This window comes from Moschus berezovskii, chromosome 2 (assembly GCF_049115385.1).
Source record: "Moschus berezovskii isolate FMDL1 chromosome 2, NW_MosBer_1.0, whole genome shotgun sequence".
NCBI classification, from domain to species: Eukaryota; Metazoa; Chordata; class Mammalia; order Artiodactyla; family Moschidae; genus Moschus; species Moschus berezovskii.
Genome location: NC_142461.1, coordinates 9,048,376 through 9,075,745, shown reverse-complemented (window position 1 = coordinate 9,075,745; position 27,370 = coordinate 9,048,376). Strand labels below are relative to the sequence as shown.

Genomic DNA, 27,370 nt, shown 5'->3' with positions numbered 1-27,370 from the left:
GAATAAGACAGGGTGCAGGGGTAGGGTGGAGCTCCCCGGGCAGCGAGGTTGAAGACGGGGAAGGTCAGGCGCATCTGACCAGAAGCGGCCTAGTGAGGTGGGCTGTGTGGGTTTACGTGGCTTCAGGGCTCGGCTGCGGGCTCTCACTGGAAAATTCGGGTGCTCCAGCTCTAACTCGCTGCCTCCCTCTCGGGTCAGCCAGGTCCAGACTCCGGAGCTTGCAGCTCAAGTCGCCGGAAGTGGGAGCGACTCCTCCGCGGAGCAGCAGCTTCTGCTTTCTCGGCCTCCGAGTCCCCCAGAGACGCAGGAGCTCGCCGGGCTGTCGTCGCCGGTGTGGGTGACCCCTCTCGCCGCCGAGCGCAACACAGGGGCGCGGGCCGGGGGCGGCGGGGCGCTGCTGGCGCCGGGCCGGGCCGGCTTGGTGGGCGGGCGGGATCACCCCGGCCTGGGCCCCGAACCCGGCGTCGGCGGCCAGTCCTCGCCCGGCTCGGGGCGGGGCCTCCGCCCGGCCGCCCCCTTTCATCGGCGCTCCGGCTGCCTGGATGCCGAGGGCAGCCTCTCGCAGCTCCGCTCGGCCGCAGGTACCGGCCGCCGGAGAGCTGGGGGTGCTGGGCGGCGGGGCCGGGCGGGCGCAGGGTGCATCCGAGACGCGGGGCTGGGGGTCTTGGTTTGGGGGGTGGCGGGCGGGCAGAGGCACGTGGGGAGGAAGGGAGGACCCGCAGGACGGCGCCGGCAGAGAGAGAGCATCTCCCGCTGGAGCGGGAGGCTGACGGTGAATCAGCTGGAGGGGGCGCCGCGGCGGAGGGACTGGACTGGGAGGCGCGGAGCTGGACGGGGAGCCTCTCCGGGAGGAGCGGGAGCAGGCTGGAGGCCCGGGGCCATCAGAGCCGCCAGCGGGAGCACGCCCGTGAGGGGGGCGGGCCCTGGGGCGAGCTGGCCCCGGGGAGGACCGCGGTGTCGGAGGAGGATGGACACGGACCACGCTCGTCCCACGGAAGGGGGGATCTAGGGAGATTCTGGGGGTGAAAGGGGGTGTGAGTACCTGGAACTGGGTGATGTGACGGACTCCCAGCTGGGAAACCGGAAACAGTGGAAGAGCACGGCAGGGGGCTCAGAGGGGCTCTCACTCCGAAGGAGCGTAGGTCCGTTGGGATCGGGGCTCCTTTGGTGTCAGCAGAGCCTGAGGGATCCCCCCACTCGCTGAGGGACGCACTTGTCTCAAGACAAGCTGAGGACTATAGGGAAACCCTGGAGCATCCTCCTCACCCCCGCTCACCACCACCCAACTAAACCTGGCGGGAGTGAGAGGTCAGGTCAGGCCAAGACTGGGGAGTTGAGTGATATATTTTCAGGGTCTGGCTGATCCTAGGTGGATGTCCCTGACATTGGAGAGGGACCCAGCCTTCCGTCTTGGGACTTATACCACCAGGGGGCCCCTTAGTGAGAGGCTGCTTTTCCCCAGCTTAGTTCCCCTGCCAAGAGGTCAGTAGGGAAACTGGTCAGTGATAAACCCAGGTCCCTTTTCTGTCCCCATGTCCTGGGCAGTTGTAGCTAGCTCACCTGGGCCTGTTTTCCTCCAGCAGGTGTTTCCCTGTCCTCAGAGCAGTTGTGAGTCTGAGCCCCACAGAGGAATTCCTTTAAGAGTGATTTATTTCATTCTGATCACACTGTTCAGTACAAATGGAGGCAGTTACAAAAAACAAAAGAGGTTTCTGTTCAGTTTTGGAAGACATGGAGGAGCTTTTTCTTTAAACGCAGTGGGAGGCACTGGCGAATTGGTTTGCATTGAGGGAGGTGACCTAGTTGCTGAGATATCAAGAAGCCAGACAGGGATGAAAACTTTGCTTGTATAATCTGTGGCCACCCGCTGGGTGCCTGGGAGTTGACCGCAGTGGATGAAGGACAGGAGCACTGGTTCTGGAGTAAGATTGGCCTGCTCTGGCATCCTGCCTCCCTCCGGGGCTGTGACCCCAGCGCAGCCACAGGCTCAGAGTTGCTGAGAGGGACAGGTGAAATGTGTGTAAAGCCACTGTAAATGACGACTGTTAGTGCCTCGTCTGAGGAATAATACTTCAGGCTCTGCCATATTGTGTTATCCTTGTCAGGACTTCTCAAGAGGGTTTACTTCTGACAGCCCCGTTGTTAACACTGGCCTGGCCTTGATTGTTTTTATCTAATGAGGTTAAACTTAGCCTTCCTTGGCAAGATAAAGTTGTCTTTAAGAGAGTGTGCTGAACTGTCAGGGCCCAGAGAAGTGACGATGAATATTTTGCTTGACAGGAAGGAGGCAAAAGAAGTAGAATTATAATCAAATACTACTTACAATAGGTGCTATTTAGTAAGGCTGTTAAGCTCCAGGAAGGCAGGGTATGAATACCCTTAGGTGTTACCCTTTAGCTGTCAATTAACTGGGCTATTAGTTCCCTGAGGGTGGTGTTTTAACTGCCTTGTTCACAGCTGAAGCTGCAGCTTCTGACACTGCTGCTGCTGCTGCTGCTAAGTCACTTCAGTCGTGTCCGACTCTGTGTGACCCCATAGACAGAAGCCCACCAGGCTCCCCCGTCCCTGAGATTCTCCAGGCAAGAACACTGGAGTGGGTTGCCATTTCCCTCTCCAATGTGTGAAAGTAAAAAGTGAAAGTGAAGTCGCTCAGTCGTGTCCGACCCTTAGTGACCCCACGGACTGCAGCCTACCAGGCTGCTCCATCCATGGGATTTTCTAGGCAAGAGTACTGGAGTGGCTTGCCATTGCCTTCTCCATTCTGACACTGAGTAAGCCTGAAACAAATACTGTTGGAATGCTTCAGGGCCTAAAGGGCCCTTTGAAGTCATCAGAGAATGCATTCTGTCCTTCGACATTTGGAGAAACAGGGCCAAGAACAGAAGGGGCTTGTCAGGGCCACACAGGGATTGAGTAGCCGAGTCAGGACCAGAATCAACAAAGCCGGTGGAGCCAAAGCCATGCCAGAGCCAACATCCAGCATCTGTGACTTTGTTGTTCTTGAGGTAGCTATTATTATTCTCAGATTTTAAATGGACCGGTACAGAGAGGTGAAACAAAGTCACACAACTGGTAAGTTCCAAACCTGAAATCCCGTCCTCACATAAAAACAGGGACCTGGCTTGTCTTGAAGTAACTGCCTGAGGACAGTGAGCAGGTGAGCAGATGCCGTCCCTGGGAGCAGCAGCTCTCTGCAGTTCTCCGTGATTACAGCCGGGGGGCTTCTCTCTGGGATTTATTTTCCTGGGCTCAGGGGTATTTCGTTTGTGTGGGTGAGCCCCATCAGGCAGCCTGTCTGCTTTGTTCACCATCTGCCCCCAACCCGGCAGCCCTGTGCCCCGCGTCCAGTACTCACTGAGTAAAATCTGTGAGATGGGTACAACTCAGGGCTCTCCCACTCCGAAGCCCATTCACCACCTAATCCCCACAAACTGGTCTGCTGTTTTGCCCCCAGAGATATTAAGGAGCCTCTCTCTGACAGTGTGTATCAGGGGGAGACCAGGGGAACTTGAGGGTGGCAAGCTTTGGTTGAGGAAGCAGGTGAGGAGGTTGACCTTAAGTTTAGAAAAGGGAAATGTTCATTGGGAGAGCTGAGGAGGTGGGAGGGGAGAAGAAGAAGATGATGCTTAGGCTGACAGAAGACTTCCCACTGGTGGTCCAGTGGTTAAGAATCCGCCTGCCGGTGCAGGGGACACAGGTTCAATCCCTGGTCGGAGAAATCACCACACGCTGCAGGGTAATTAAGCCCACGCACCACAGCTACTGAGCCCGGGTGCCCTAGAGCCTGTGCTCTGCAACAAGAGAAGCCGCTGCAATGAAAAGCCTACACACTGCGATGGAGAGTAGCCACCACTCACAGCAACTCAAGTCTGCAAGGAGCAGGGAAGATGCAGCAGAGTCAAAAATAAGTAAAATAAACAAAAAAAAAGACATCCCACTTGGGTCCTGGAGATCCCAGTTCTGAAGTTCAGCCAAACCAGAAGGCTCCCAAACCTGCAAGACAGGCCACATATTCCCCGCTAACGGTCTTCCACCTTTACCCTCCTGCTCAAGGATGGGGCTCCTGGGGCTGCTGGGACTGAAGCCCCTTTCTCTGGGGATTTCACTTCTCTTGAGTCAGTGGGCAAGTGCAAGTCTTCAGGGCTCTGTGAATCCAGAGAGGTTACTCTGAATGGCCTTTGCTAAGAACACTTTAATTATTAAATAAGGTCAGTGTCCCCAGAAGTCCAAACTCCAGCCATATTGCCCTGGTCCCTAGATGTACCCTCAGAGGAAGGTAAATGTTTAAAGAGATACAGATAATGTTGTAAGGCCTCCAAACCCAGTGGAACCAGATACTGAGGCCTAAAAGAGCACTGAGAGTTTTTAGAGAACCCAAAGCAAGCTTTTCAAGTTGGGAATATTTTAAATACTAATACTCAGGCTAGGAATATTTCAGATACTACTACTATTAATAATTGATACTAATAATAGGAATCATTTCCCGAATCCCTAAACTGTGCTAAAACTGTTCTCATAGATTTAATCTTTGTAGCATTCTATGAGGTTCAGTTCAGTTCAGTTCAGTCGCTCAGTCGTGTCCGACTCTCCACGTAGATAATGTTAAAATTCCCATGAGGGAGCTGAGGATTAGAGAAGGTAAGTCACTTGTCTTAGGTCACACAGCTAGTGTGTTATGGAATCAGAAGTCAATTTGGTTTGTCTGAATCTGAAGTCCATCTGCTTCATGAGCCTTTATAGTGTCTGTTTTCTCCTTGATTTCTAACTTCCTTCCATTCTGATCCCACCGAGTAGGGGACAGAAGCCAGTCAAGTCTGCCCGATATCCATCCACCAGGCCCTGGACAGCTGGTCTCAGTCCAGCTTTGCCTGCCTTGCCGTGGGATCTTGGGTAAGTCACAACATTTCAGCCAGCTCTCAGTCTCCCCAAATATCTCATGCAGAGGTTAACCATGATCTTCCTTCTTCAGCTGAGGCCTGGCTAGTGGGGGCAGAGTTTAGCCAGGATTTGACCAAGGTGGCAGTGCTAACAGAGGGGAGGGTGGAGGGTGGAGGTGGTCTTTAGCCCCACCCTCTGGTGACGTCACACAAGACACCTACAGTCCCTGGAAGCCCCACCCCTAGTGACCCTCACCTGTGGAAGTGCCATCCAGTGCCTGGCATCTGGGGAATTTTTTCTGTTCTATAGCAGAAGCCGTCAGCCCCAGTGTTCAAGAGAAACCCTTAGGTAACTAGTGCAATTAGGGAGACTTGGAGGGGGGGCCATGGGACTTCCCAGGTGGTGTTAGTGGTAAAGAACCTGCTTTCTAATGTTCGATCCCTGGGTTGGGAAGGTCCCCTGGAGAAGGGCATGGCAACCCACTCCAGTATTCTTGCCTGAAGAATCCCATGGACCGTACCCTGGCAAGCTACAATCCATGGGGTTGTAAAGAGCTGGACATGCCTGAAGCAACTGAGCATGGAGGAGGGCCATGAGGGTGTACTGGAGTGGGTTGAGATGCCTGGAACAAGACTGGGGTGGGCAAACTACTCAGAGGATGCCCTGAGCCTGCCCTCTGGGTCCACCCTCATCGTTCTGGTCACGCTAGACTCCTACCCCTGCTTCTTTCCCCTGGATCCAGGTCCCCTTTCATGGAGTCAGGAGATGGGAACCAGTTCTGAAAATAGAGCTGTTCACATGGAACTGGGCTGCTGGCTGAGGTCTAAAGGAAACAGGGCGACTAGACCTCTGTCACCCCGGTATCTGGTGTCTGGGTTCTGTGCTCAAAGTCCACCGTGTATGGGGGGTAGGCAACAGGGAGTGATTCGTCACCTGCCTGAGGAGGTGGCTGTGAGCCCGGCTTCACTGGTGCAGAGAGTAGGGCTGAGGTGAGACTGAGGTCCTTGGATGCAAGTCAGTTGCTAGAAGCCTAAGGAAGCAATTTGCTGGAAAGGATCTGGTCACCTGCTTTAGAGCGGTGTTTCCCAAAGTGGTTCCGTGGGATGCAGCTGGCTGTGACGGGAAGCAGGGCAGCAGGAGTGGCTGAGGGTATCTGAGCTCTGCAGTCACAGAGCTGGGTCCAGATCCTGGCTTCACCTCTCTCTGCCTACCTCACAGGCTAGTTAGGAGAGTTGCAACAAGGATATGAGTGAGAAAGTGAAAGAAAGGCGCTCAGTCGGGTCCGACTCTTTGAGACCCCATGGACTGTATAGTCCATGGAATTCTCCAGGCCAGAATACTGGAGTGGGTAGCCGTTCCCTTCTCCAGGGGATCTTTCCAGCCCAGGGATCGAACCCAGATCTCCCACATTACAGGCAGATTCTTTACCAACTGAGCCACCGGGCTATGAGTGAGCATATTGTAAACTCTCACTGCATTTCAGCTAGCTTTATAATCATTACCGGGAAAGGAAATCCTTGGTCATGTAAGTCTGGCAAATGTATTGAGCTGGTCAAAAAGTGTTTGGGTTTTCCCATTAACATCTTATGGAAAAACCTGAACGAAGTTTTTGGCCAACCCAATAGGTTCAACAAAGTGAAGCAGGCTTCTTTGGTGCAGGCCTTCTCTGATCTTTTCATATGCTCTTAGGACTTGGGAAGTTCTAAGAGTGGGGTATGGAGCGTTGAACTGGATGTAACAGATTTTAGGGAGCCAGGAACTAAGGCACTATTGCATGTCATCATTCCCAGGCCTTTGTCCTCATGGTGGAATGGAAAGCTAGCTGAATTGGGCAACTCTCGGGAAAGCCTTCCTGTCTCTGGGCTCCTGTTTTCTCAAGGTAAAACAAAGGAACTTCATGAGATGCTTTCAGAGGCCTTTTCTGGTTCCCTGAGGTTCTGAGTTGGAAAGACAGAGCTGTAGACAAGGATGGAGGCCAGACTGCTGAGGCTAAAGACCTGTCTCTCGGGGAGGAGAAGAAATCCAATTCTGGCAAGTGCATTCACCCTGCAAGTGGGCCGGGGGGTTCTTGTGCTCTGCACAGAAGTGGCCCCACGACTGTCATTAGCAAGGGCTTGCTGATGAATTGGTTCATCAGCAGGGTCTGATTCCTAAACCCGTGGCCATCTTGGGATGGAAAGTAGAAGGCTCTTGTGCTCCCCTCTGTAGCACCTCCCACGCAGTGGCATAATGACTTATTTAACTCCTGATTCCCTGCCAGGCTAGGAAAGGTCAGAGGCCAGGGCCGACTCCATAGTGTAATGCAGGAGGAACTAAGGGATGCAAATCAGGCTGGGGATGAGGTGGAGTGTGGGCTGGCTTGACGTTGCCTTTGCACAACAAGCACCCTGTGTTTGCTTGGACTGTGTGCGAATTATTGGGGCTTTGGGGGTGATCATGGTGCTGCTGATGGCGAAGAACTTGAGTGCTTTATCTTGCCCAGATTTCTTGCATTTTAGAATGATTGGTGCAAAGGAAGTTGCAGTAAATATCTGATGAATGATGAACAGAGTAAGTTTGGTTGCGGCGTCCATTAAGCTTCTTGGTGAGAATTTGAGGGAGGGGAGTTGTCTGTTTAGCTAGTTGTCTGGATAGTTTATCAATACATATTTGATTTAATGAATGGTACAGTGAGTAATGATAAGCCTGAATTAAGCAACTAGTATCAGGCAAAAACAGTATATAATTATTAAATTATTAATAGTACTTGCCACCTTGTCTTGCAGAGGGCAGTTTCGGGAAGTGGTTAAAATTACAAACTGAGAGACTTCCGTGGTGGTTCAGTGGTTAAGACTCCACATTTCCAATGCAGGGGCGCAGTTTCGATCCCTGGTTAGGGAACGAACTCCTACATGCTGTGCAGTGCTGTCAAAAAATAAAATAATAGTAATAATAATAAAAAGACTGCAAACTGAATTTATATCATGCCTCTACTGCTTATTAGGCAGGGTACTCAACTTCTCTGTGCTTGTTTCCTTGTCTGAAAAATGGGCATATGATAGTACCTAACTCACAGGGTGTTGTGTTGATTAAATGAATCAAATATGCATAAATTGCTTAAGACACTGTCTAGCACATGCTGTGTAAGCATTTGCTATGCTTTGGTTTCCTCTCTATAACCTCTACCATATTATGAAGTTCCTGAAGGCAAGGATCAAATTCTTTTCTACTCTCCTCCCACCCCACACTCTGGGACCCAGCACAGGACATGAGGCAGAGAAGGAGCTCAGTAAGTGTTTTTTAAATGAATAAATGAATGAATATATTTAAATGATAACTTGTATAATCCATTATAGATCTTCCACAGGGGAAAGTGAGGGGGCATTAAGGGGGAAAGTGTACTGGTCATAAGGGATTTCAGTAGAGGGAAAGGAAGTTGACACAGGGTCTCACATTTGGGTTAGGTGGGAAATGAGGGTGGGAGCAGGTCATGGGGTCTTGAATGCAGGGTGAGGGTTTAGATTGGATTTATTTACAGTTAGCAACGTGCAAGGTCTGGAGGCAGGAACTTTTCAGCAGGGGTATGGCTGCTACTGCTGCTAAGTCACTTCAGTCGTGTCCGACTCTGTGTGACCCCATAGACGGAAGCCCACCAGGCTCCCCCGTCCCTGGGATTCTCCAGGCAAGACCACTGGAGTGGGTTGCCATTTCCTTCTCCAATGTGTGAAAGTGAAAAGTGAAAGTGAAGTCGCTCAGTCGTGTCCGACCCTTAGCGACCCCACGGACTGCAGCCTACCAGGCTCCTCCATCCATGGGATTTTCTAGGCAAGAGTACTGGAGTGGCTTGCCATTGCCTTCTCCGAGGGGTATGGCTAGGGCTGTTTTTATAGGATCAGTTGTTACTAGGGACTTGTGGGGGGAAAAGTGGCTTTTTGATTTGGGCCTTGAAGGCTATGAAGTATTATCAGGATGCTATTATGCTGATTTTTCATTCCACAAGCATGAAATGAATGAAAATGAGCACCAGCCACCTGTGAAGCACCAGGGGTTCACAAAATAATAAGACAAATAAGCCTACCCTGGAGGAGCTTGCATTAACAACTTAATGCCAATGAGAAGTGTTATAATGGTCAAAGGACAGTGGGCATTTGAGTGGAGTAGAAGGGTCAGCATCAGAAGACGGGGGGCCAGGGAAACCCGGGAAAATATCACAGAAGAAATGGATTTTGCGGGATGACTTGGAGTTTGCCAGACAGGCAAGATGAGGTAAATGTCTCAGGTGGAGGGACCAGCTTACCCGGAGCTACAGACATGTGAAGCAACAGGTCCAGGGGCTTGACGAGGCTGTGGCTGGGTGTGATGTGTACTGTGGTTGAGTAATAAAGCTGGGAAAGGTAGCAGGGACCAGATCATGTAGGCTAATGGAGGGTTAGTGGGAGACCCAGGCCATTTGGAAGAAGCTAAAGGTAGAGGTAGCAAATCTGTTATTAGCAAGGACATTGTCACTACCGTGTGAAGACTGCTGACAGCATGAACACGGGAAGAAAACAACGGGGGCTGCTGCATGGAGCCTGGATGGGAACGGAGTTGGCTGACATAGTGAGCCTCTTTGAGTAACGCCTGCCTCAAACATTTATTGAGCACCTTCTATATGCCAGGCACTATTCTAGGCCCTTGGGTTAGATCAAGGAGCAGAAGAATCGTGAGTCAGAGCTGAGCTGTCCCTGAGGACAACTCTGCTCCTTTTTAACTCAGTGTAGGGATAAGGTGGTAGGGAAGAGGGAGGAAGAACTGGGCAGCAAAACCCGCCCAGCTGCTGCTCACGGGGCAGGAGGGTGAAGACACCAGCTCCCTAACTTAGCTCGGGCCTTTCTCTTCCAGCCCCCTGCCCAGCCCACGGCCATGGCCACGATGGTGGCCCAGAAGCTCAGCCACCTCCTGCCCAGTCTGCGGCAGGTCCACCAGGAGCCTCAGCCGTCTGCGCCATCAGAGCCTGTGTTCACTGTGGATCGAGCCGAGGTGCCGCCCCTCTTCTGGAAGCCGTACATCTATGTGGGCTACCGGCCGCTGCATCGGACCTGGCGCTTCTACTTCCGCACGCTGTTCCAGCAGCACAACGAGGCGGTGAACGTCTGGACCCACCTGCTGGCCGCCCTGGTGCTGTTGCTGCGGCTCGCCATCTTTGCGGGCACCGTGGACTTCTGGGGAGACCCGCATGCCCTGCCCCTCTTCATCATTGTCCTCGCCTCCTTCACCTACCTTTCCCTCAGCGCCTTGGCTCACCTCCTGCAGGCCAAGTCCGAGTTCTGGCATTACAGCTTCTTCTTCCTGGACTACGTGGGTGTGGCTGTGTACCAGTTTGGCAGCGCCCTGGCGCACTTCTACTATGCCATTGAGCCCGCCTGGCACGCCCAAGTGCAGACCATCTTCCTACCCACGGCTGCCTTTCTTGCTTGGCTTTCCTGCACTGGCTCCTGCTACAACAAGTACATCCAGAAGCCTGGCCTGCTGGGCCGCACTTGCCAGGAGGTACCCTCCGCACTGGCCTACGCACTGGATATCAGCCCCGTGGCGCACCGCATCCTTGTGTCCCCTGACCCTGCCACAGATGACCCGGCTCTTCTCTACCACAAATGCCAGGTGGTCTTCTTTCTGTTGGCTGCGGCTTTCTTCTCTGCCTTCATGCCTGAGCGCTGGTTCCCTGGCAGCTGCCATGTCTTCGGGCAGGGCCACCAGCTCTTCCATGTCTTTTTGGTACTGTGCACGCTGGCCCAGCTGGAGGCCGTGGCGCTGGACTATGAGGCCCGGCGGTCCATCTATGAGCCTCTGCACACCCGCTGGCCCCACAACTTCTCCGGCCTCTTCTTGCTCACCGTAGGCAGCAGCATCCTCACCGCGTTCCTCCTGAGCCAGCTGGTACGGCGCAAACTTGATCTTGATCAGAAGACTCAGTGAAGGGGGTGGCAGCTGGTAGGGAGGGAGGTATAGTGGGGGCCCAAGGGTCTGGATGGGAACAGATGGGAACCTTGGCTCCAGATGGGAACAAGTCCTGGTAAAGTTGTTTGTGTCTGGCCCGCAGTGATTCTCTGTGCATGCCTCAGCTGCCAAAGGCAGCACTGGCCAGTCCTTGGATTTGAGGATTGGCTGGAGCTGCTGGGGTCTACTCTTGGGCCTGCCCCAGCTGCCTACCCTGGGCGAGGGAAAGAGAAAGATGTGGGTCACCCTGGTTTTGCCTCCCCTCACTGCCTCTCTCACTTAGGGGTGAGGATGGGGGATCAGCTAGGGCCAAGACCCTGACTTGGGGCTTATCTGGGAGGGGGTGAAGTTGGGATTTAGGTTAGAGTCAGATCTGAGCTGAGGGACAGGGGAAGCATCAGCAGCACCCTCTACCCAGATCCCCTTGGGAAAGGACAGCCCTCTGTTGTGTGCAGGACTTTAAATTCCTTGAACTCCAGCTTGGAGTTTGGGTGCTCCAGAGAACCCCCAAAGGTAGAAGTTGTGCCAGGTAGAAATGGATCGCATCCACTGCCCCGCAGCTCTCCAGTCCCAGTGAGCTCCACCCTTCTAGCGCTGGAGTCTGTGTCCCACACATCCTGTTCCCATCGTCTTTCCTGGGTCCCTCGTTCACGACTCAGTGTTTATCTGTTCAGTGTTTCTTGGGCCTCTACTCAGAGACAGGCTATTGATGGGGCTCTATGGATTAATGCAGGATGGTAAAGGCTTTACTATCCAATGAACTGTCAGGGGAAACACTGACGAGGGGATAATTAGTGCTGCCTGGGACCCTCAGGGTCTTGGGTTGAGAAGGGTGAGTAGGAGTTTGCAGATGGAGAAGAGGAAGTGTATTCCAGGCAGAGGGAAAAAGCTGTTCAAAGGCCAAGAGGGATGGAAGGAGGAGTTCACTGGGGCTGAAATCAGGGGTGGTCTGGACTCTGATGTCCTGGATGCAATAAAATGACTGTGCTAACAGCTGCCTCCTTGCTTCTTGTCTCCTCTCCTGGAGAGAGGGCCCTGGTGCACCCCTTGGGTCTGCTCATTGTGTTGAAGAGGGTTTTCAGGGGGAGCTTGGGGGGGTGGGCAAAGGGAGGAGATCCTGTTTTATCTTTGCCTGGGTGTGGGGTTGGGGCCTTACTTACTGTATATGGGAACTTTTTTTTGATAGGAAAAGTGGGGCAGTTTTGTTACTACATAAATATTAGACGTTAAAAGAATATGTTTAAAATATATAATTTGACAAATATTTCATTTCTTGGTCTTTTAATCAAGGAAGATCTTTCTGTTAACTTTTATGATATTGTTACATGTCAACATTTACAGTATAGCCTTTTCCCCAGTACATAAGCAATAAATGGCAATATATGTACAGTGAGGGAAAATTAGGAAGTGCAGGTAAGAAAAGCAAAAAATCTTGAATGAATAAGGGATATCACTCCACTGCTAAAATATCCTGTCGTGCATATATTTTATCTGTGGAGACTGTGGTTATATATGCTAGTATTTTTGTATTTCTGAGGACTTAGCACAATGCTTGGCATGTGTGTGTGTGTGTGTGTGTGTGTGTGTGTGTGTGTGCTGCTCAGTCATGTCCGACTTTGTGACCCTGTGAGCTGTACCCCACCAGGCTTCTCTGTCCATAGGATTTCCAGGCAAGAATACTGGAGTGGGTTGCCATTTCCTTCTCCAGGGGATCTTCCTCACCCAGGGAGTGTGTCTCCTGCATTGGCAGGCGGATTCTTTACCAACTGCACCAACTGGGAAGCCCAGGTGCATTTGGCTTTCAGAATTTCCAAAGTACTTTCACAAACTTTGCTTGATCCTCTTTAAAATTCAAGGTCACACAGTAAGTACTGAAAGCTAGTTCTTGACTCCAAAGTTTTAGTTTTCATTCTACTTAACGCTTTCTAAATCCTTTCTCATGAGGTTTCATAGTTATGCTTAGTTTTTTTGTTTTGAATTACAAAGGTAATCCGTTTAAGGTAGTGCTGAGGACCCCAGCTTTGGAGCTGGCAGGCCAGAACCTCCTCTCCTCTTTTTTGAGATGTTCCTGGGCTTCCTAGATGTTCCTTGGTTTCCCAGGTGGCCCTCGGGGTAAAGAACCCGCCTGCCAATGCAGGTAGACCATAAGAGACACGGGTTCGATCCCTGGGTCAGGAAGATCCCCTAGAGGAGGAAATGGCAACCCACTCCAGTATTCTTGTCTGGAGAATCCCACGGTCAGAGGAGCCTGGCTGGTTACGGTCCATAGGGTCGCAAAGAGTCGGACATGACTGAAGACTAAGCATGCATAAGAATTCAGCAACATGAAAAGGAAGACCCCGAGCTCTGATGGTTATGAGTAAGAGAGTGCAACTAACTCAACAAAAAGAAAATGCATATTCCTTATGCAGCGTCGCGAACGCGTTCACACAGCACAGTTCCGGAATACAACTTTTGGATGAGAAAGCCAGAAAGAACCTGGCCTTGGTGATCCGCTCCACGCCCCACCGTTGTCCTGGTTAAAGCGTAAGACCGCAGCGCTGGGGGAAGGGGGCGGGGCTTGGGCGGGGCGGGGCTGACGCTGAGGGCGGTGCCTGCGCCGGGGCGGGCGCGGCTAGCTCCGCCCCCAGCGTTGGCGGGAGATCCGAACGTCTGCCGAGTCTCTGATGGCGGTTGCGTGAGGTGGCTCGAGCTTCCAGCGGGTGTCCCGTTGGCGTGGTCTTCTCAGCGGCCATGAGGCGCAGAGGCCCGGAGAAGGAGGAGGAGGCCTGCGGCGTGTGGCTGGACGCCGCGGCGCTGAAGAGGCGGAAAGTGCAGGTGGGTCGTTGCGGCGGGGAGAGGGTGGTTCGGCAGGGCCTAGGGGCCCATTGGCGGAGAAGGCAATGGCACCCACTCCAGTGTTCTTGCCTGGAGAATCCCAGGGACAGAGGAGCCTGGTGGGCTGCCGTCTATGGGGTGGCACAGAGTCGGACACTACTGAAGCGACTCAGCATGCCTGCATGCGTTGGAGAAGGCAATGGCACCCACTCCAGTGTTCTTGCCTGGAGAAGCCCTGGGACAGAGGAGCCTGGTGGGCTGCCGTCTATGGGGTCGCACAGAGTCGGACACCACTGAAGCGACTGAGCAGTAGCAGCAGGGGCCCAAAGGCATGTGAAGAGAGGCGTTTGGGTGAACTTGGAGGTGATGGAGGTAGAATCGGGGAGCTAGAACGAACATATTTGGCAGTTGAGGGGAGAGAGGGGCCGGAATCTGAAAAAGGCTGAAAAATGGGATTTGGGAAGGGTGGAGAGAAGAAAATGGGGTAGGAAGGCAGACCGGCAGGCTGGGTGGGGCGGCGAGGTTTCGAGGTGAGGGAGAGGTTGGAGAGAAAATTTGCTTTGAGGAGCGTAATGGAGCAGACAGACTCCTTAACGTAGAATTCCTGCGAGAAGGTAGCAGAGGCTCAAGCACGCGAAGGGGTGGGTGCGTATGCAAAGGGAAGTTCTCGCCGGGAGGGTCTGCTGCCCAGAACTGGTAACTTCGGCGGGGGGTGGGGGGGCGGGAATAGAAGAAAGGAAAAACAAAAATAGTGAGCGTCCACTGGATGTCACATACTGTATTAAGTATTTAATATGTGTTATTTGTATCATCACCTTTATGGGAGTAAGGAGACTGAGGTGAGGTTAATTAGGCCAGGTTCAACCAACTAGGAAAATTGGAAATCACACACAGGTTTGGCACATATGCAAGATTCTGTTAGTCATTACACAGAAACAAAAGTATGAGATAATAATATTTACTGTTTATTGAGCATTTTAAGCCGGACATTGTGCTGAGTATTTCCGATGAGTTATTGTTTGGTGCAATTTTATGTAGTAGTAATATAATGATAACCATTTACAAATCAAAAACAGGCTCAAAACAGATACTTAGGGTAGAATTCTTGCTCTCAAGTTGGTTACAGTCTTGTGGAGAAAAGAAAAAAGTTATACAGGTAAGAGCAATATGTAACTTACTGTTTCCTATGTGTCAGGCACTCAGCTGGAACATTACATGCCTTATCAGTGGCAGGTACTTAAAGTAAGTACTGTCATTATCTCTCTTTTATAGATGAAAAAAATTGAGGCTTGGATTTAGAAATTTGCCTAAGTGAGCAGGGGTTCAGGCTCAGTTCCAACTGCTGCAAAGGCCAGTGCTCTTAACCATTGTGAGGCAGTGTGTGTCCAGATGAGTGGTTTCAAGAGAAATGTGATTTTCTAGGCCAGAGAGACTGTCATAACTTGAGGTGATTAGGGATGATTTAACTGAACAGGTGGAAAGGTATTTGAGACTGGAAGGGCATGCTGGATTTGGGTGTTTTTGGCAGTAGTCCAAAGACCAGGTCTAAATGGTTAATCTAATGGTTAATCTAAACCATTAATGAGAATCTTTCCTGTAGGTAACTACAACCTGCTCAACAAAATCAATTGAGGACCATTAAAAAGTGTCTTACAACTAAAGTTATTTTTAACAAATGAATCACTTACTTAAAAAAAAAAATTTTAACTTAAAAAAAATCTTATACATCTTCTTGGAGTAGGTAATATATTCATGTAGTAATTTAAAATGTTTAGCATATGAAGTGAAATATCCAACATTTATAACCTTTCCCTGTCTCAGAGGCCACAACTTTCTTGGGTATCCTTCCAGAGATAATCTGTGCATCTACAAGCAAATGCATAACTATTCTTTTAAATAGTAGCATGATATATACTGTTCTGCAGCTTGCTTATTTCACTCATTGTATCTTAAGGATTATTTCAGATGGCTCACAGAAAGCTGCTTCATTCATTTTAAGGACTACATAGCATTCTGTTATGAAATAGTATCCATTATATGCAATAATAATGTCTTAGTCAGCTGGGCTGCCATAACAGAGTACCATAGACTGGGTGGCTTAAACCAACAGAATTGATTTTTTCATTGTTCTGGAGGCTGGAAGTCTGAGATCAGGGTGCCAGTATGGTTGGATTCTAGTGAGGACTTCTGGCTTGAAAACGGCTGCCTTATTCTTGTGTCCTCAAGTGGTCTTTTCTTGGTGTGTATGTGTCTGTAGAGAGAGACAGAGATGTGTGCGTGTACTTGACCTGAAGCCACAAGAAGGCTAGTGTTGCTGAAGCAGAGTCAGACAAACAGGAGTAGATGAGATTTCAAGAGTGTGAGAGAGCATCGGTGGCCAAATCATGTCATGTGGGTGTTAGAGCTTCAGCATGTGAATTTTGGAGTACACAATTCAGCCGTCGCAAGTATGTATGTGCTGTGCTTAGTTGCTCAGTCACGTCGGACTCTTTGTGACCCCATGGAATGTAGCCCGCGAGGCTCCTCTGTCCATGAGGATTCTCCAGTCAAGAATACTAGAGTGGATTGCCATGCTCTCCTCCAGGGAATCAAACCCAGGTCTCTCGCATTGCAGGTGGTATTCTTTACCATTTGAGTCATAGGGAAGCCCGCAAGTATATATAGTATTTATGTTTACCAGTCTTTTCTTGATAAGAAGCTGTCTCTAATCTTTTGCTCTTAAAAATACTTATGAAATGAAGAGTTTTATACACACATCCTTTTGTACATATGCAAATAAATCATCTGCAGGATCAATTTCTAGAAATGAGATAACTCTTGAAAGAATGTATGTTTTTAAAATTAAGAACATGAAACATGTAACCTTGTTTAGTAAATACAAAAAAGTCTCTTTCTTCTATCCAGTGGTTAAAATGTAGATCACTTCAGAAATCTGAAATGTATTTCCTGTAGCACAGGAGTTCTTGAGAGAGAGTCTGTGTCAGCCTTATATTTTTTGTTAACTGTGTTTGTTGAATTAGCAAAGTTGTCTTGCTTCCTTGTCAACTTTTTTGTTCTTCTCTAGTGTGTGAATGAGTATGCTCCAAAAATAGGAGTTTTATCATATTATAGCATAGATAGAATGGTGACCTTTCCCCCCACATATAGGGGAAAAGGCTAATTAGATACAGTGCCTGATGAACTCTGGACGGAGGTTCGTGACATTGTACAGGAGACAGGGACCAAGACCATCCCCATGGAAAAGAAATGCAAAAAAGCAAAATGGCTGTCTGAGGAGGCCTTACAAATAGCTGTGAAAAGAAGAGAAGCGAAAAGCAAAGGAGAAAAGCAAAGATATAGGCATCTGAATGCAGAGTTCCAAAGAAAAGCAAGGAGAGATAAGAAAGCCTTCCTCAGCGATCGATGCAAAGAAATAGAGGACAACAACAGAACAGGAAAAACAAGAGATCTCTTCAAAAAAATCAGAGATATCAAGGGAACATTTCATGCAAAGATGGGCTCGATAAAGGACAGAAATGGTATGGACTTAACAGAAGCAGAAGATATTAAGAAGAGGTGGCAAGAATACACAGAAGAACTGTACAAAAAAGATCTTCACGACGAAGATAATCACAATGGTGTGATCACTCACCTGGAGCCAGACATCTTGGAATGTGAAGTCAAGTGGGCCTTAGAAAGCATCACTACGAACAAAGCTAGTGGAGGTGATGGAATTCCAATTGCGCTATTTCAAATCCTGAAAAATGATGCTATGAAAGTGCTGCACTCAATATGCCAGCAAATTTGGAAAACTCAGCAGTGGCCACAGGACTGGAAAAGGTCAGTCTTCATTCCAATCCCAAAGAAAGGCAATGCCAAAGAATGCTCAAACTACTGCACAATTGCACTCATCTCACATGCTAGTAAAGTCATGCTCAAAATTCTCCAAGCAAGGCTTCAGCAGTATGTGAACCGTGAACTTCCACATGTTCAAGCAAGTTTTAGAAAAGGCAGAGGAACCAGAGATCAAATTGCCAACATCCGCTGGATCATGGAGAAAGCAAGAGAGTTCCAGAAAAACATCTATTTCTGCTTCACTGACTATGCCAAAGCCTTTGACTGTGTGGATCACAATCAACTGTGGAACATTCTGAAAGAGATGGGAATCCCAGACCCACCTGACCTGCCTCTTGAGAAACCTGTATGCAGGTCAGGAAGTAACAGAACTGGACATGGAACAACAGACTGGTTCCAAATAGGAAAAGGAGTACGTCAAGGTTGTATCTTGTCACCCTGCTTATTTAATTTATATGCAGAGTACATCATGAGGAACGCTGGGCTGGAAGAAACACAAGCTGGAATCAGGATTGCTGGGAGAAATATCAGTAACCTCAGATATGCAGATGACACCACCCTTATGGCAGAAGGTGAAGAGGAACTCAAAAGCCTCTTGATGAAAGTGAAAGAGGAGAGTGAAAAGGTTGGCTTGAAGCTCAACATTCAGAAAATGAAGATCATGGCATCTGGTCCCATCACTTCATGGGAAATAGATGGGGAAACAGTGGAAACAGTGTCAGACTTTATTTTTTGGGGCTCCACAATCACTGCGGATGCTGATTGCAGCCAGGAAATTAAAAGACGCTTACTCCTTGGAAGGAAAGTTATGACCAACCTAGATAGCATATTAAAAAGCAGAGACATTACTTTGCCAACCAAGGTCCGTCTAGTCAAGGCTCAGGTTTTTCCCGTGGTCATGTATGGATGTGAGATTTGGACTGTGAAGAAAGCTGAGCGCCAAAGAATTGATGCTTTTGAACTGTAGTATTGGAGAAGACTCTTGAGAGCCCCTTGGACTGCAAGGAGATCCAACCAGTCCATTCTAAAGGAGATCAGTCCTGGGTGTTCTTTGGAAGGACTGATGCTAAAGCTGAAACTCTAATACTTGGACCACCTCATGCGAAGAGTTGACTCATTGGAAAAGACCCTGATGCTGGGAGGGATTGGGGGCAGGAGGAGAAGGGGATGGCAGAGGATGAGATGGCTGAATGGTATCACCGACTCGATGGACATGAATTTGAGTAAACTCCGGGAGTTGGTGATGGACAGGGAGGCCTGGCGTGCTGTGATTCATGGGGTCACAAAGAGTCGGACACGACTGAGCGACTGAACTGAGCTAAATTTGCCCATTCCTGTCATAGCTTTTCTTCCAAGGAGCAAGTGTCTTTTAATTTCATGGCTGCAGTCACCATCTGCAGTGATTTTGGAGTCCAAGGAAATAAAATCTGTCACTGTTTCCATTGTTTCCCCATCTGTTTCCATGAAGTGATGGGACTGGATGCCTTGATCTTCACTTTTTTAATGTTGAGTTTTTAGCCAGCTTTTTCACTTTTCCCTTTACCTTCATCAAGAGGCTCTTTAGTTTTTCTTCACTTTCTGTCATAAGGATGGTGTCATCTGCATATCTGAGGTTATGGATATTTCTCCCTGCAATCTTGATTCCAGCTTATGCTTCATCCAGCCTGGCATTTTGCATGATGTATTCTGCATATAAGTTAAATAAGCAGGGGGACAGTATATAGCCTTGACATACTCCTTTCCCAATTTGGAACCAGTCCATTGTTTCATGTCTGGTTTCAACTGTTGCTTCTTGACCTGCATACAGGTTTATCAGGAGGGAGGTCAGGTGGTGTGGTATTCCCATCTCTTGAGGAATTTTCCAGTTTGTTGTGATCCACACAGTGAAAGGCTTTAGTGTAGTCAATGAAGCAGATGTTTTTCTGGAAGTCTCTTGCTTTTTCGATAATCCAACAGTTGTTCACAATTTGATCCTTGCTTCCTCTCCCTTTTCTAAATCCAGCTTGAACATCTGGAAGTTCTTGGTTCATGTACTGTTGGAGCCTAGCTTGGAGACTTTTGAGCATTACTTTGCTAGCATGTAAAATGAGTACAATTGTGTGGTAGTTTGAACATTCTTTGGCATTGTCTTTCTTTGGGACTGGAATCAAAACTGACTTTTTCCAGCACGTGGCCACTGCTTAGTTTTCCAAATTTGCTGACATATTGAGTGCAGCACTTTCACAGCATCATCTTTTAGGATTTGAAATAGCTCAGCTGGAATTCCTTCACCTCCACAGCTTTGTTTGTAGTGATGCTTGCTAAGGCCCACTTAACTTCACATTCCAGGATGTGTGGCTCTAGGTGAGTGATCACACCATCGTGGTTATCTGGGTCCACAATGCAGTACTTGGGTACTTTTTATTGGCCATCTTTGAAAAAGACAATTACAGTTTTTTGTGGTTTTCAGCAAATTCGAAAAAATTGGGGCTATTATTTCTACGTATATTTTCTGCTGTCTCTCACCTTGTGTTTTGGAATTCTTGTTATCTGTGGGCTCCATATACCACAGATCATTAAGAATTTATTCTTTTCAGTGTCTCACTCTGATTCATTTTGGATTGTTTATGTTGCTATAACTTCAGGTCCCGCTGTTTTTTTTTTCCTGTAGTCTATAATCTATTAAGGCCATCTAGTGAATGTTTCATAACTTCTCTTTCTTTCATTATTTTCACATCTTCCTTTAAATCCTTGACCATATTTAAAGTTTGCAAATTCTGTCATCCTTTATATATATATATATATACATACACATACATACACACGGGCCTAACAGCTCAGCTTGCAGTTCCCTGGCCAGGGAGTGAACCCAGGTCCTCAGCAGTGAAAGGGTGAAGTCCTAACCACTAAACGGCCAGGGAATTCCCAGTCATCCCTGGTTTTTCTGAGTCTGTTTCCATTAACTGACCCCCCACTCCACCCCCACCTCCCCATTATGGGTTATTTTCCTGCATTTCACATATCTAGCAATGTTTTGTTGGGTGCTCGACCATGGTTCTACATTGCGGGGGGTCTGGATTTTGTTGTCTTTAAAGAATATTGAAATTGGTTTTGGCGGGCTTGCTCTTTTAAAAAAGTACTCATTTATGTTTATTTTTGGCTGTGCCAGTCTTCACTGAGGCACTGGCCTTTCCTCGAGTTGCAGAGTGGAGGCTACTCCAGTTGCGGTGTGAGGGCTTCTGCTTGCTGTGGTTTCTCGTTGTGGAGCGCGGGTCTAGGGTGCACAGGCTACAGTAGTTGCGGCTCCTGGGCTCTGGAGCACAGGCTCAATCAGGAGTTGTGGCGCATGGGCTTAGCTGTTCCTTGGCATGTGGTATCTTCCTGAATCAGGAATCAAATCCACGTCTCCTGCATCGGCGGGTGGATTCTTTACCACTGAGCCACCAGGGAAGTCCCAGTCAGCTTGTTTTTAAACTTTGTTAGGACTGGTCGATTCAGCAAACATGAACTTGGGCAAACTCTGGGTGATCGTGAGGGACAAGGCAACCTGGTGTGCTGCAGTCCATGGGGTTGCTAAGGGTCTGACATGACTTGGTGACTGAAAAACAGAGAGAGGACAGGTTTGGAATAGTTTTTGTTCTGGGGCCAGTTTAGAATTGCTAAGGGGTGATCCTTCTACTAATTCTGCTAAATGTCACTGATGTTAAAAAAGGTCTTTCCAGGAAGAAATGTGTCTTTAGGTCTTCCATCCATTTTTTGATTGGGGTTTTTTTTTTTTTTTATATTGAGCTCCATAAGCTGTTTGTATATTTTGGAGATTGGTCTTTTGTCTGTTGCTTTGTTTGCAAATGTTTTCTCCCATTTTGAGAGTTGTCTTTTCATCTTATTTGTGGTTTCCTTTGCTGTGCAAAAGCTTTTACGTTTAATTAGGTTCCATTTGTTTAGTTTTGTTTTTGTTTTCATTACTCTAGGGCTGAAAAAGATCTTGCTGTGGTTTATGTCAGAGTATATTTCCTATGTTTTCCTCTAAGAGTTTTATAGTGTCCGGTCTTACATTTAGGTCTTTAATCCAAGTATCATATATTAACACATATATGTAGAGTCTAGAAAAATGGCACAGATGAACCTATTTCCAGGGCAGGAATAGAGATGAAGATGTAGAGAATGGATGTGTAGACACAGGGATAAGGTGAGGGTGGGATGAATTGGGAGATTAGGATTGACATAAATACACTACCATGTGTAAACAGATAGCTAATGGGAACCTTCTGTATAGCACAGGGAAATCAGCTTGGTGCTCTGTGATGACCTAGGTGGGTGGGATAGGGGTGTGGGTGGGAGGGAGGTCCAAGAGGGAGGAGTTATATGGCTCAAACAGTAAAGAATCTGCCTGCAGTGCAGGAGACCTGGGTACGGTCCCTGGGTTAGGCAGATTCCCTGGAGAAGGAAATGGCCACCCACTCCAGTATTCTTGTCTGGAGAATTCCATGGACAAAGGAGCCTGGTGGGCTACAGTAAATGGGGTCATGAAGAGTCAGACCCAACTGAGCGACTAACACTTTCACTTCTCACTTAGTTGTACAGCAGAAACTAACAACACTGAAAAGCAATTATACTCCAATTTAAAAAAAAGTGTTTCTACATTGTCTAGTGAGAACCCTCCCAGCCCTGTGTGAGCTCTAGGAATTGTCCATCTTGCGCTTCCTGGCATTTTTTGTGTGACCTCACAGGGGTTTTGCTTGGGTTTGTTTTCAGTAATGAACTGAAGGGCTCTCTATGCAGATTTCTGGATGTGCTTCTCTGTGCTGCAAATCCCAGCCACCTCATCTTTCCCCAAATCCCAGTCTCAGCCTGCTCAATTCATCAAGACTGCAGTGCTCTGCCTGGGCATCTCTACATACAGTGCAGTCTGACAAGTGCTACCTAGGGCAATCCAGGTTCACCTTTTTCCTGCTTTTGGGGATCACAGTCCTGCATTGCCTGTTATCCATCATCCAAAATCAGTTGTTTCTGTATCTGATTCAGTTTTCTAGTTTTGTATGGTGGAAGGAAATACTCCATACTAATACTACAAGTCAGAGTATGAATTTTATGCCCAGGATTTTCCAAATGTTAAAATGAAGTCAACTTTGGGCTAGAATTAATAATTTGGGTTCAAATTTCAGGCCTACTTCCAAATTGGTACATTGTTATTGTTCATTTGCTAAGTTGTGTCTGGCTTTGCGACCCCATGGGCTGCAGCACGCCAGGCTTTCCTGTCCTTCACTGTCTCCTGGAATTTGCTGAAACTCACGTCTATTGAGTTGGTGATGCCATCCAACTTCTGTCCAACCATCTCATCCTCTGTCGTCCCTTTCTCCTCCTGCCTTAATCTTTCCCAGTCAGGGTCTTTTCCAATGAGTCGCATCAGGTGGCCAAAGTATTGGAGCTTCAGCATCATTCCTTCCAGAGAATATTCAGGGTTGATTTCCTTTAGGATTGACTGGTTTGATCTCCTTGCAGTCCATGGGACTCTCAAGAGTATTCTCCAGCACCACAGTTTGAAAGCAGCATTTCTTTGGCACTCAGCCTTCTTTGTGGTCCAACTCTCACATCCATACATGACTACTGGAAAAACCATAGCTTTGACTATATGGACCTTTGTTGGCAAAGTTGTGTCTCTGCTTTTTAATATGCTGTCTAGGTTTGTCATAGCTTTTCTTCCAAGGAGCAAGTGTCTCCTTGTCAAGTGGGCCTTAGGAAGAATTACTACAAACAAAACTAGTGGAGGTGATGGAATTCCAGCTGAGCTATTTCAAAATCTAAAAGATGATGCTGTTAAACTGCTGCACTCAATATGCCAGCAAATTTGGAAAACTCAGCAGTGGCCACAGGACTGGAAAAGGTTAGTTTTCATTCCAATCCCAAAGGCAATGACAAAGAATGTTCAAACTACTATTCAAATGTGCTTGTTTTGCATGCTAGCAAGATAATGCTCAAAATCCTTCAAGCTACACTTCAACAGTATGTGAAATTGGTACATGGATATTGGCAAATCTCATTCTGTCTTTGACTTTCACAGCCAAATCGAGTATAATCCTACTTTCCCTACTTTTTGGGCATTCCACAACAAGCAAATGGAAACAAAATCAAATCTCAAATAAAGGAGCATGGGATGAGTGTAAGTGTAGTGAGATTTGTGCTGCTTTATTGCTCCTCTTCTTATTAACAGCCAACTATTATTAAATGTTGTCTATACATAAGAATTGTGTAAGCCTTCTACATGAATTAACTCACCAAATCCTCGTAACTGCCCTGTGGGCTTGGTACTGTCATTGTCTCCATTTCACAGATGAGAATGATACAGAGATCAAACAACTTCTAGAGGGTCATGCAGCTAACGGGCTGTGGCAAAACTGGTATTGATTTGAGCAGAAGCTGTGTCACTCGGGAGCCATGCTGTTAAACCACTATGTGACTATTTGAAAACTACTGAAAATGAATCAGCTGCTGCTGCTGTAGAATCATAAATTATCTTTAAGTATAAAGGAGAGAATATCTTCTGTGGAATCCCTTCAACAGATCCTGTTTGTTTAGTCAGCCTGCTGATTTCCATGGGGAAGCAGAAAGAATGGGCTAGAATTGGAATGTATGATTCTTGAGGAAAAACAGACACCATCAGTATGGCAGAAAACGGTGGAAGGTGAGGTACAGCCAAAACTAGAGAAGAGAATATGCGTGGAGTCCAAAGATCTAGTGTGGTTCCAAGAGGGCAACTGGTGTTTATTCTTTCCTGTCTGGTAGCTGTCTTGATATTAATCGTTGCTATTATTCTTTTTCTCCCCTTCCTTAGACACACTTAATCAACTCAAGCACCAAAATGTTAACACTCCTTCCTGGAGAGAGAAAGGCTAAAATTTCTTTTACTCAAAGAAGCTGTCCATCTGCAGGCACTCGGCAGACCAGCATGGCTTCCTTCCTCACCTTGCGGCCAGGTATGGTAAGCACACTGGAAGCAATCAGGGTGCAAAAGGGAGTGCACTCCTTCTTCCAAGCTGGAACATTTGTGAGCAGTGGCGTCACTTGTGCTTTGTGTTAAACTTCGCTGACTCATTAGATGAGTTATAAAGCACAAGCAAGCATCGTCTTTTGGAAAGCAATGTATACGTGCTTTTACAAACAAGCTTTTCTGGTTCTGTTTATCACAGTCTAAAATTAAATATTGGTATTCTTTGACAGAGCAGTGAGGAAAGGTATACTTGAGGATTGGGGGTGCAGAGGGGAGCCATCAGTAAGGTATATGTCTTGGATTGGCCATAGTCAGTAGTCTGTGTAAGATTAATTGATAATTGATATGTCTATATGAAGCTTCTCAACAAAGTTCAGAGGTGTTTTTTTCTTAGAAAGCTTGGCATAAAGTTGGCTTGCGTCTCATCATTCCTTGGCAATTCTTTGTTCGCATGTTCCTCTTTGGAGACCAGCTGCCTCAGAGCAGGCTGGGGCTTACAGAGCAGGATGCTTGTCAGTTGAAGGGTGCTGGGAAGAGTTCTAATTCTTGGTGCCATTCCCAGGACTGCTTTGCCTAAGCCTTCAAAATGCTTTCTCCCTACCAGAAACAAAAACTTAAAACAATCTTTTGCTTTAAGCAACGAGTGCAGATTTTTTCAAAACCACTTTCCAATTCAAAATTCTTGTATATTCTATATAGTCTGTATTGAAATCTTAGAAAAAGTTGAGAATGCTTTTAAAAAATAATTTCTGTAGTATATTTCTTGGAGAAGGAAAGAAGAAAGTTATCAGCTTTGTTTATAATTAGATCTTGGCATCATTTGTGGGGGAGTAGGAATTTCATGTTACATTTATCCTTAGGGCAGATAGGATCCATTCCACACCTGACAAAACGTAGAGGCTGGACACTAATAGTTTTTTAATCGTCCTTTCTACTGATTGACTTAGCAAATAATTGTATCTTTATTCCATTTTCCATGAAATAGTTGGGAGTGGGAGACCTACATTCTCACTGTCAACAAAAGATTTCTGAGTTGGCTGGTTAATGTGATCTCTGAGACTTTACAAAAATGGTACATATTGAACATGTTTCTTAAAGGATAATATCCAGGAGTAATATTTGGCCGGCATCACTATTCAGAAGAAACTACATGTTAAAAAACAAAAGCAAAACTGACCTGCCCTATTGTGTTAAACAAGCCCATAACATGAAAATGTGAAGAGCAGGCTGTGGTCAGATTATATGCCATGTTGGACTTTATTAGGTAGGTCAAAGCAAGCACCTATATATTTGAGAAGGGGATATAAGGGCTGTGTTTTAGACTGGAGATTGAAAGGCAGGAAGATCAAAGGTAGTTACGGTAGCTGACACTGATGACAGAAGAGGCCACCTGAATCCTACTCAGGTGGGGTTTTCCTGCAGAGTAACATTTGTTCATCTGTTTTACTAGGAAAGACAAATGGTTCTGACCAGAGGAGTGTTTCACCTCATACAGAAAGTCAGACCAACAAAGAGCCTAAGGAAGACGCAACCCAGTTGGAACATCTGACCCAGGGCTTGAGGGATGACTTCACGGCACCCCCTTTAGCCACTTCAACCCCTGCAGACATCCAGGAAGGCAGCCTTTCTCCTCAGCCTCTCAGGGCCTCCTGCCACTGTGGAGCAGGAACCCCGTACTTGACTGTGCCGTCTTCGTTCCGGCCTGCTACCCCAGTCTGTGCTGCAGAGAGTGAGGCCTCACTGGCCTGCTCCTCTGCCCAAGACCTGAAGAGTTCTTGCTTGCTGGACCAAAAGGAGGGCGAGGATTCTTCCTGTCAAAGGGAATGGCTTCATGGATCTAAGAAAAGTAATTATCAGAGTGTGGAGAGACACAGTAAAACAACTGGGCGCAAGGGCCATCAGCTCTTGGATAAGACTAACTTGGAAAATGTGTCTGCCAAAAGAAACAGGCAGGCCCCAGTCCTTCAAACATACCAGGATTCCTGGAGTGGAGCAAACACGAAAGCAGTGAAACAAAGCTCTTGCTCTATTCCTGAGTTTTCCTGGGACAGTGAAAGGAATGACAAGGACTCCTGGAGTCAGCTTTTTACCGAGGATTCTCAGGGCCAGCGGGTCATTGCCCACAACTCTAGAGCTCCTTTCCGAGATGTAACCAATGACCAAAATCAGGGCTATGGGCAGGTCCCTAATAGCCCTTGGGCTCAGTGCCAGGACAGGACCACCCAGTTCAATCTACAGCCTGATGTGCTGTTTACCCAGGACTCTGAAGGTAATCAAGTTATCAGGCACCAAGCCTAAATGTCTTTGTGAGGGTTTGGGTGTTTGGTTCTAAAAGTACCTAGAAATGACATATAAGAAAGCATCTTCAGGGGGTGAGTATGTTTGAGTAGGAGAATGTAAGAATTTTGTTTTAGAAAGGTCATTCAGGAGAATGATCTTTGGTGGGAGGGAAGCATGGGATGAGGCTGTTGTTACTGAGCATTTTCTTTGTGTCAATAAAGCAGGTGGTACCACTTGTTGAGACAGTGTGATTGGCTTCATGTCTTCCCCTGAGGGTGAGGTGGCTGGTGAATTACCTGCATGAGTTGTGGTGAGCACTGAAGGGGCAGGGCAGGAACTCATCCCTCCACTAGAGCCCGCTATGCAGCCTGCATAGAGGCACCTCTTTGCCCTTTTAGATGCTTCTGACTTGGAAGCTGCTTCTTATGGATGTGTGTTTTTCTAATCTTTGGCTGTAATTTTACCCACTCAACCTAAGCTTGTCACCGTTATTCTTGACACTTTTGAGTGATAAGGCAATTCTCCCAGACCCAGGCACACAGGGGCAGGGAGGATAGACAGAGAAGTAGAATGATTAGGTACTTTTGTTATTTTATTTTTGTGGTAACTTTACAGCATTTTAAGGTTATATATGTTTAA

The 27,370-nt window shown here is 47.6% G+C and overlaps 2 protein-coding genes across 2 annotated transcripts; both read left to right on the top strand.

Moving 5' to 3' along the window:
* The first annotated feature begins 292 nt into the window (after positions 1–292).
* Positions 293–11,898, top strand: PAQR7 (progestin and adipoQ receptor family member 7). Its single transcript, XM_055397819.2, has 3 exons — positions 293–581; positions 4,795–4,890; positions 9,739–11,898. The coding sequence occupies exons 1-3, from the start codon at positions 543–545 to the stop codon at positions 10,810–10,812; spliced, it is 1,209 nt and encodes a 402-aa protein (XP_055253794.2). The 5' UTR covers positions 293–542; the 3' UTR covers positions 10,813–11,898.
* A 1,596-nt stretch (positions 11,899–13,494) lies between these two features.
* AUNIP (aurora kinase A and ninein interacting protein) lies at positions 13,495–27,040 on the top strand. Its single transcript, XM_088843629.1, has 3 exons — positions 13,495–13,650; positions 24,296–24,437; positions 25,902–27,040. The coding sequence occupies exons 1-3, from the start codon at positions 13,567–13,569 to the stop codon at positions 26,747–26,749; spliced, it is 1,074 nt and encodes a 357-aa protein (XP_088699755.1). The 5' UTR covers positions 13,495–13,566; the 3' UTR covers positions 26,750–27,040.
* Positions 27,041–27,370: the final 330 nt, after the last annotated feature.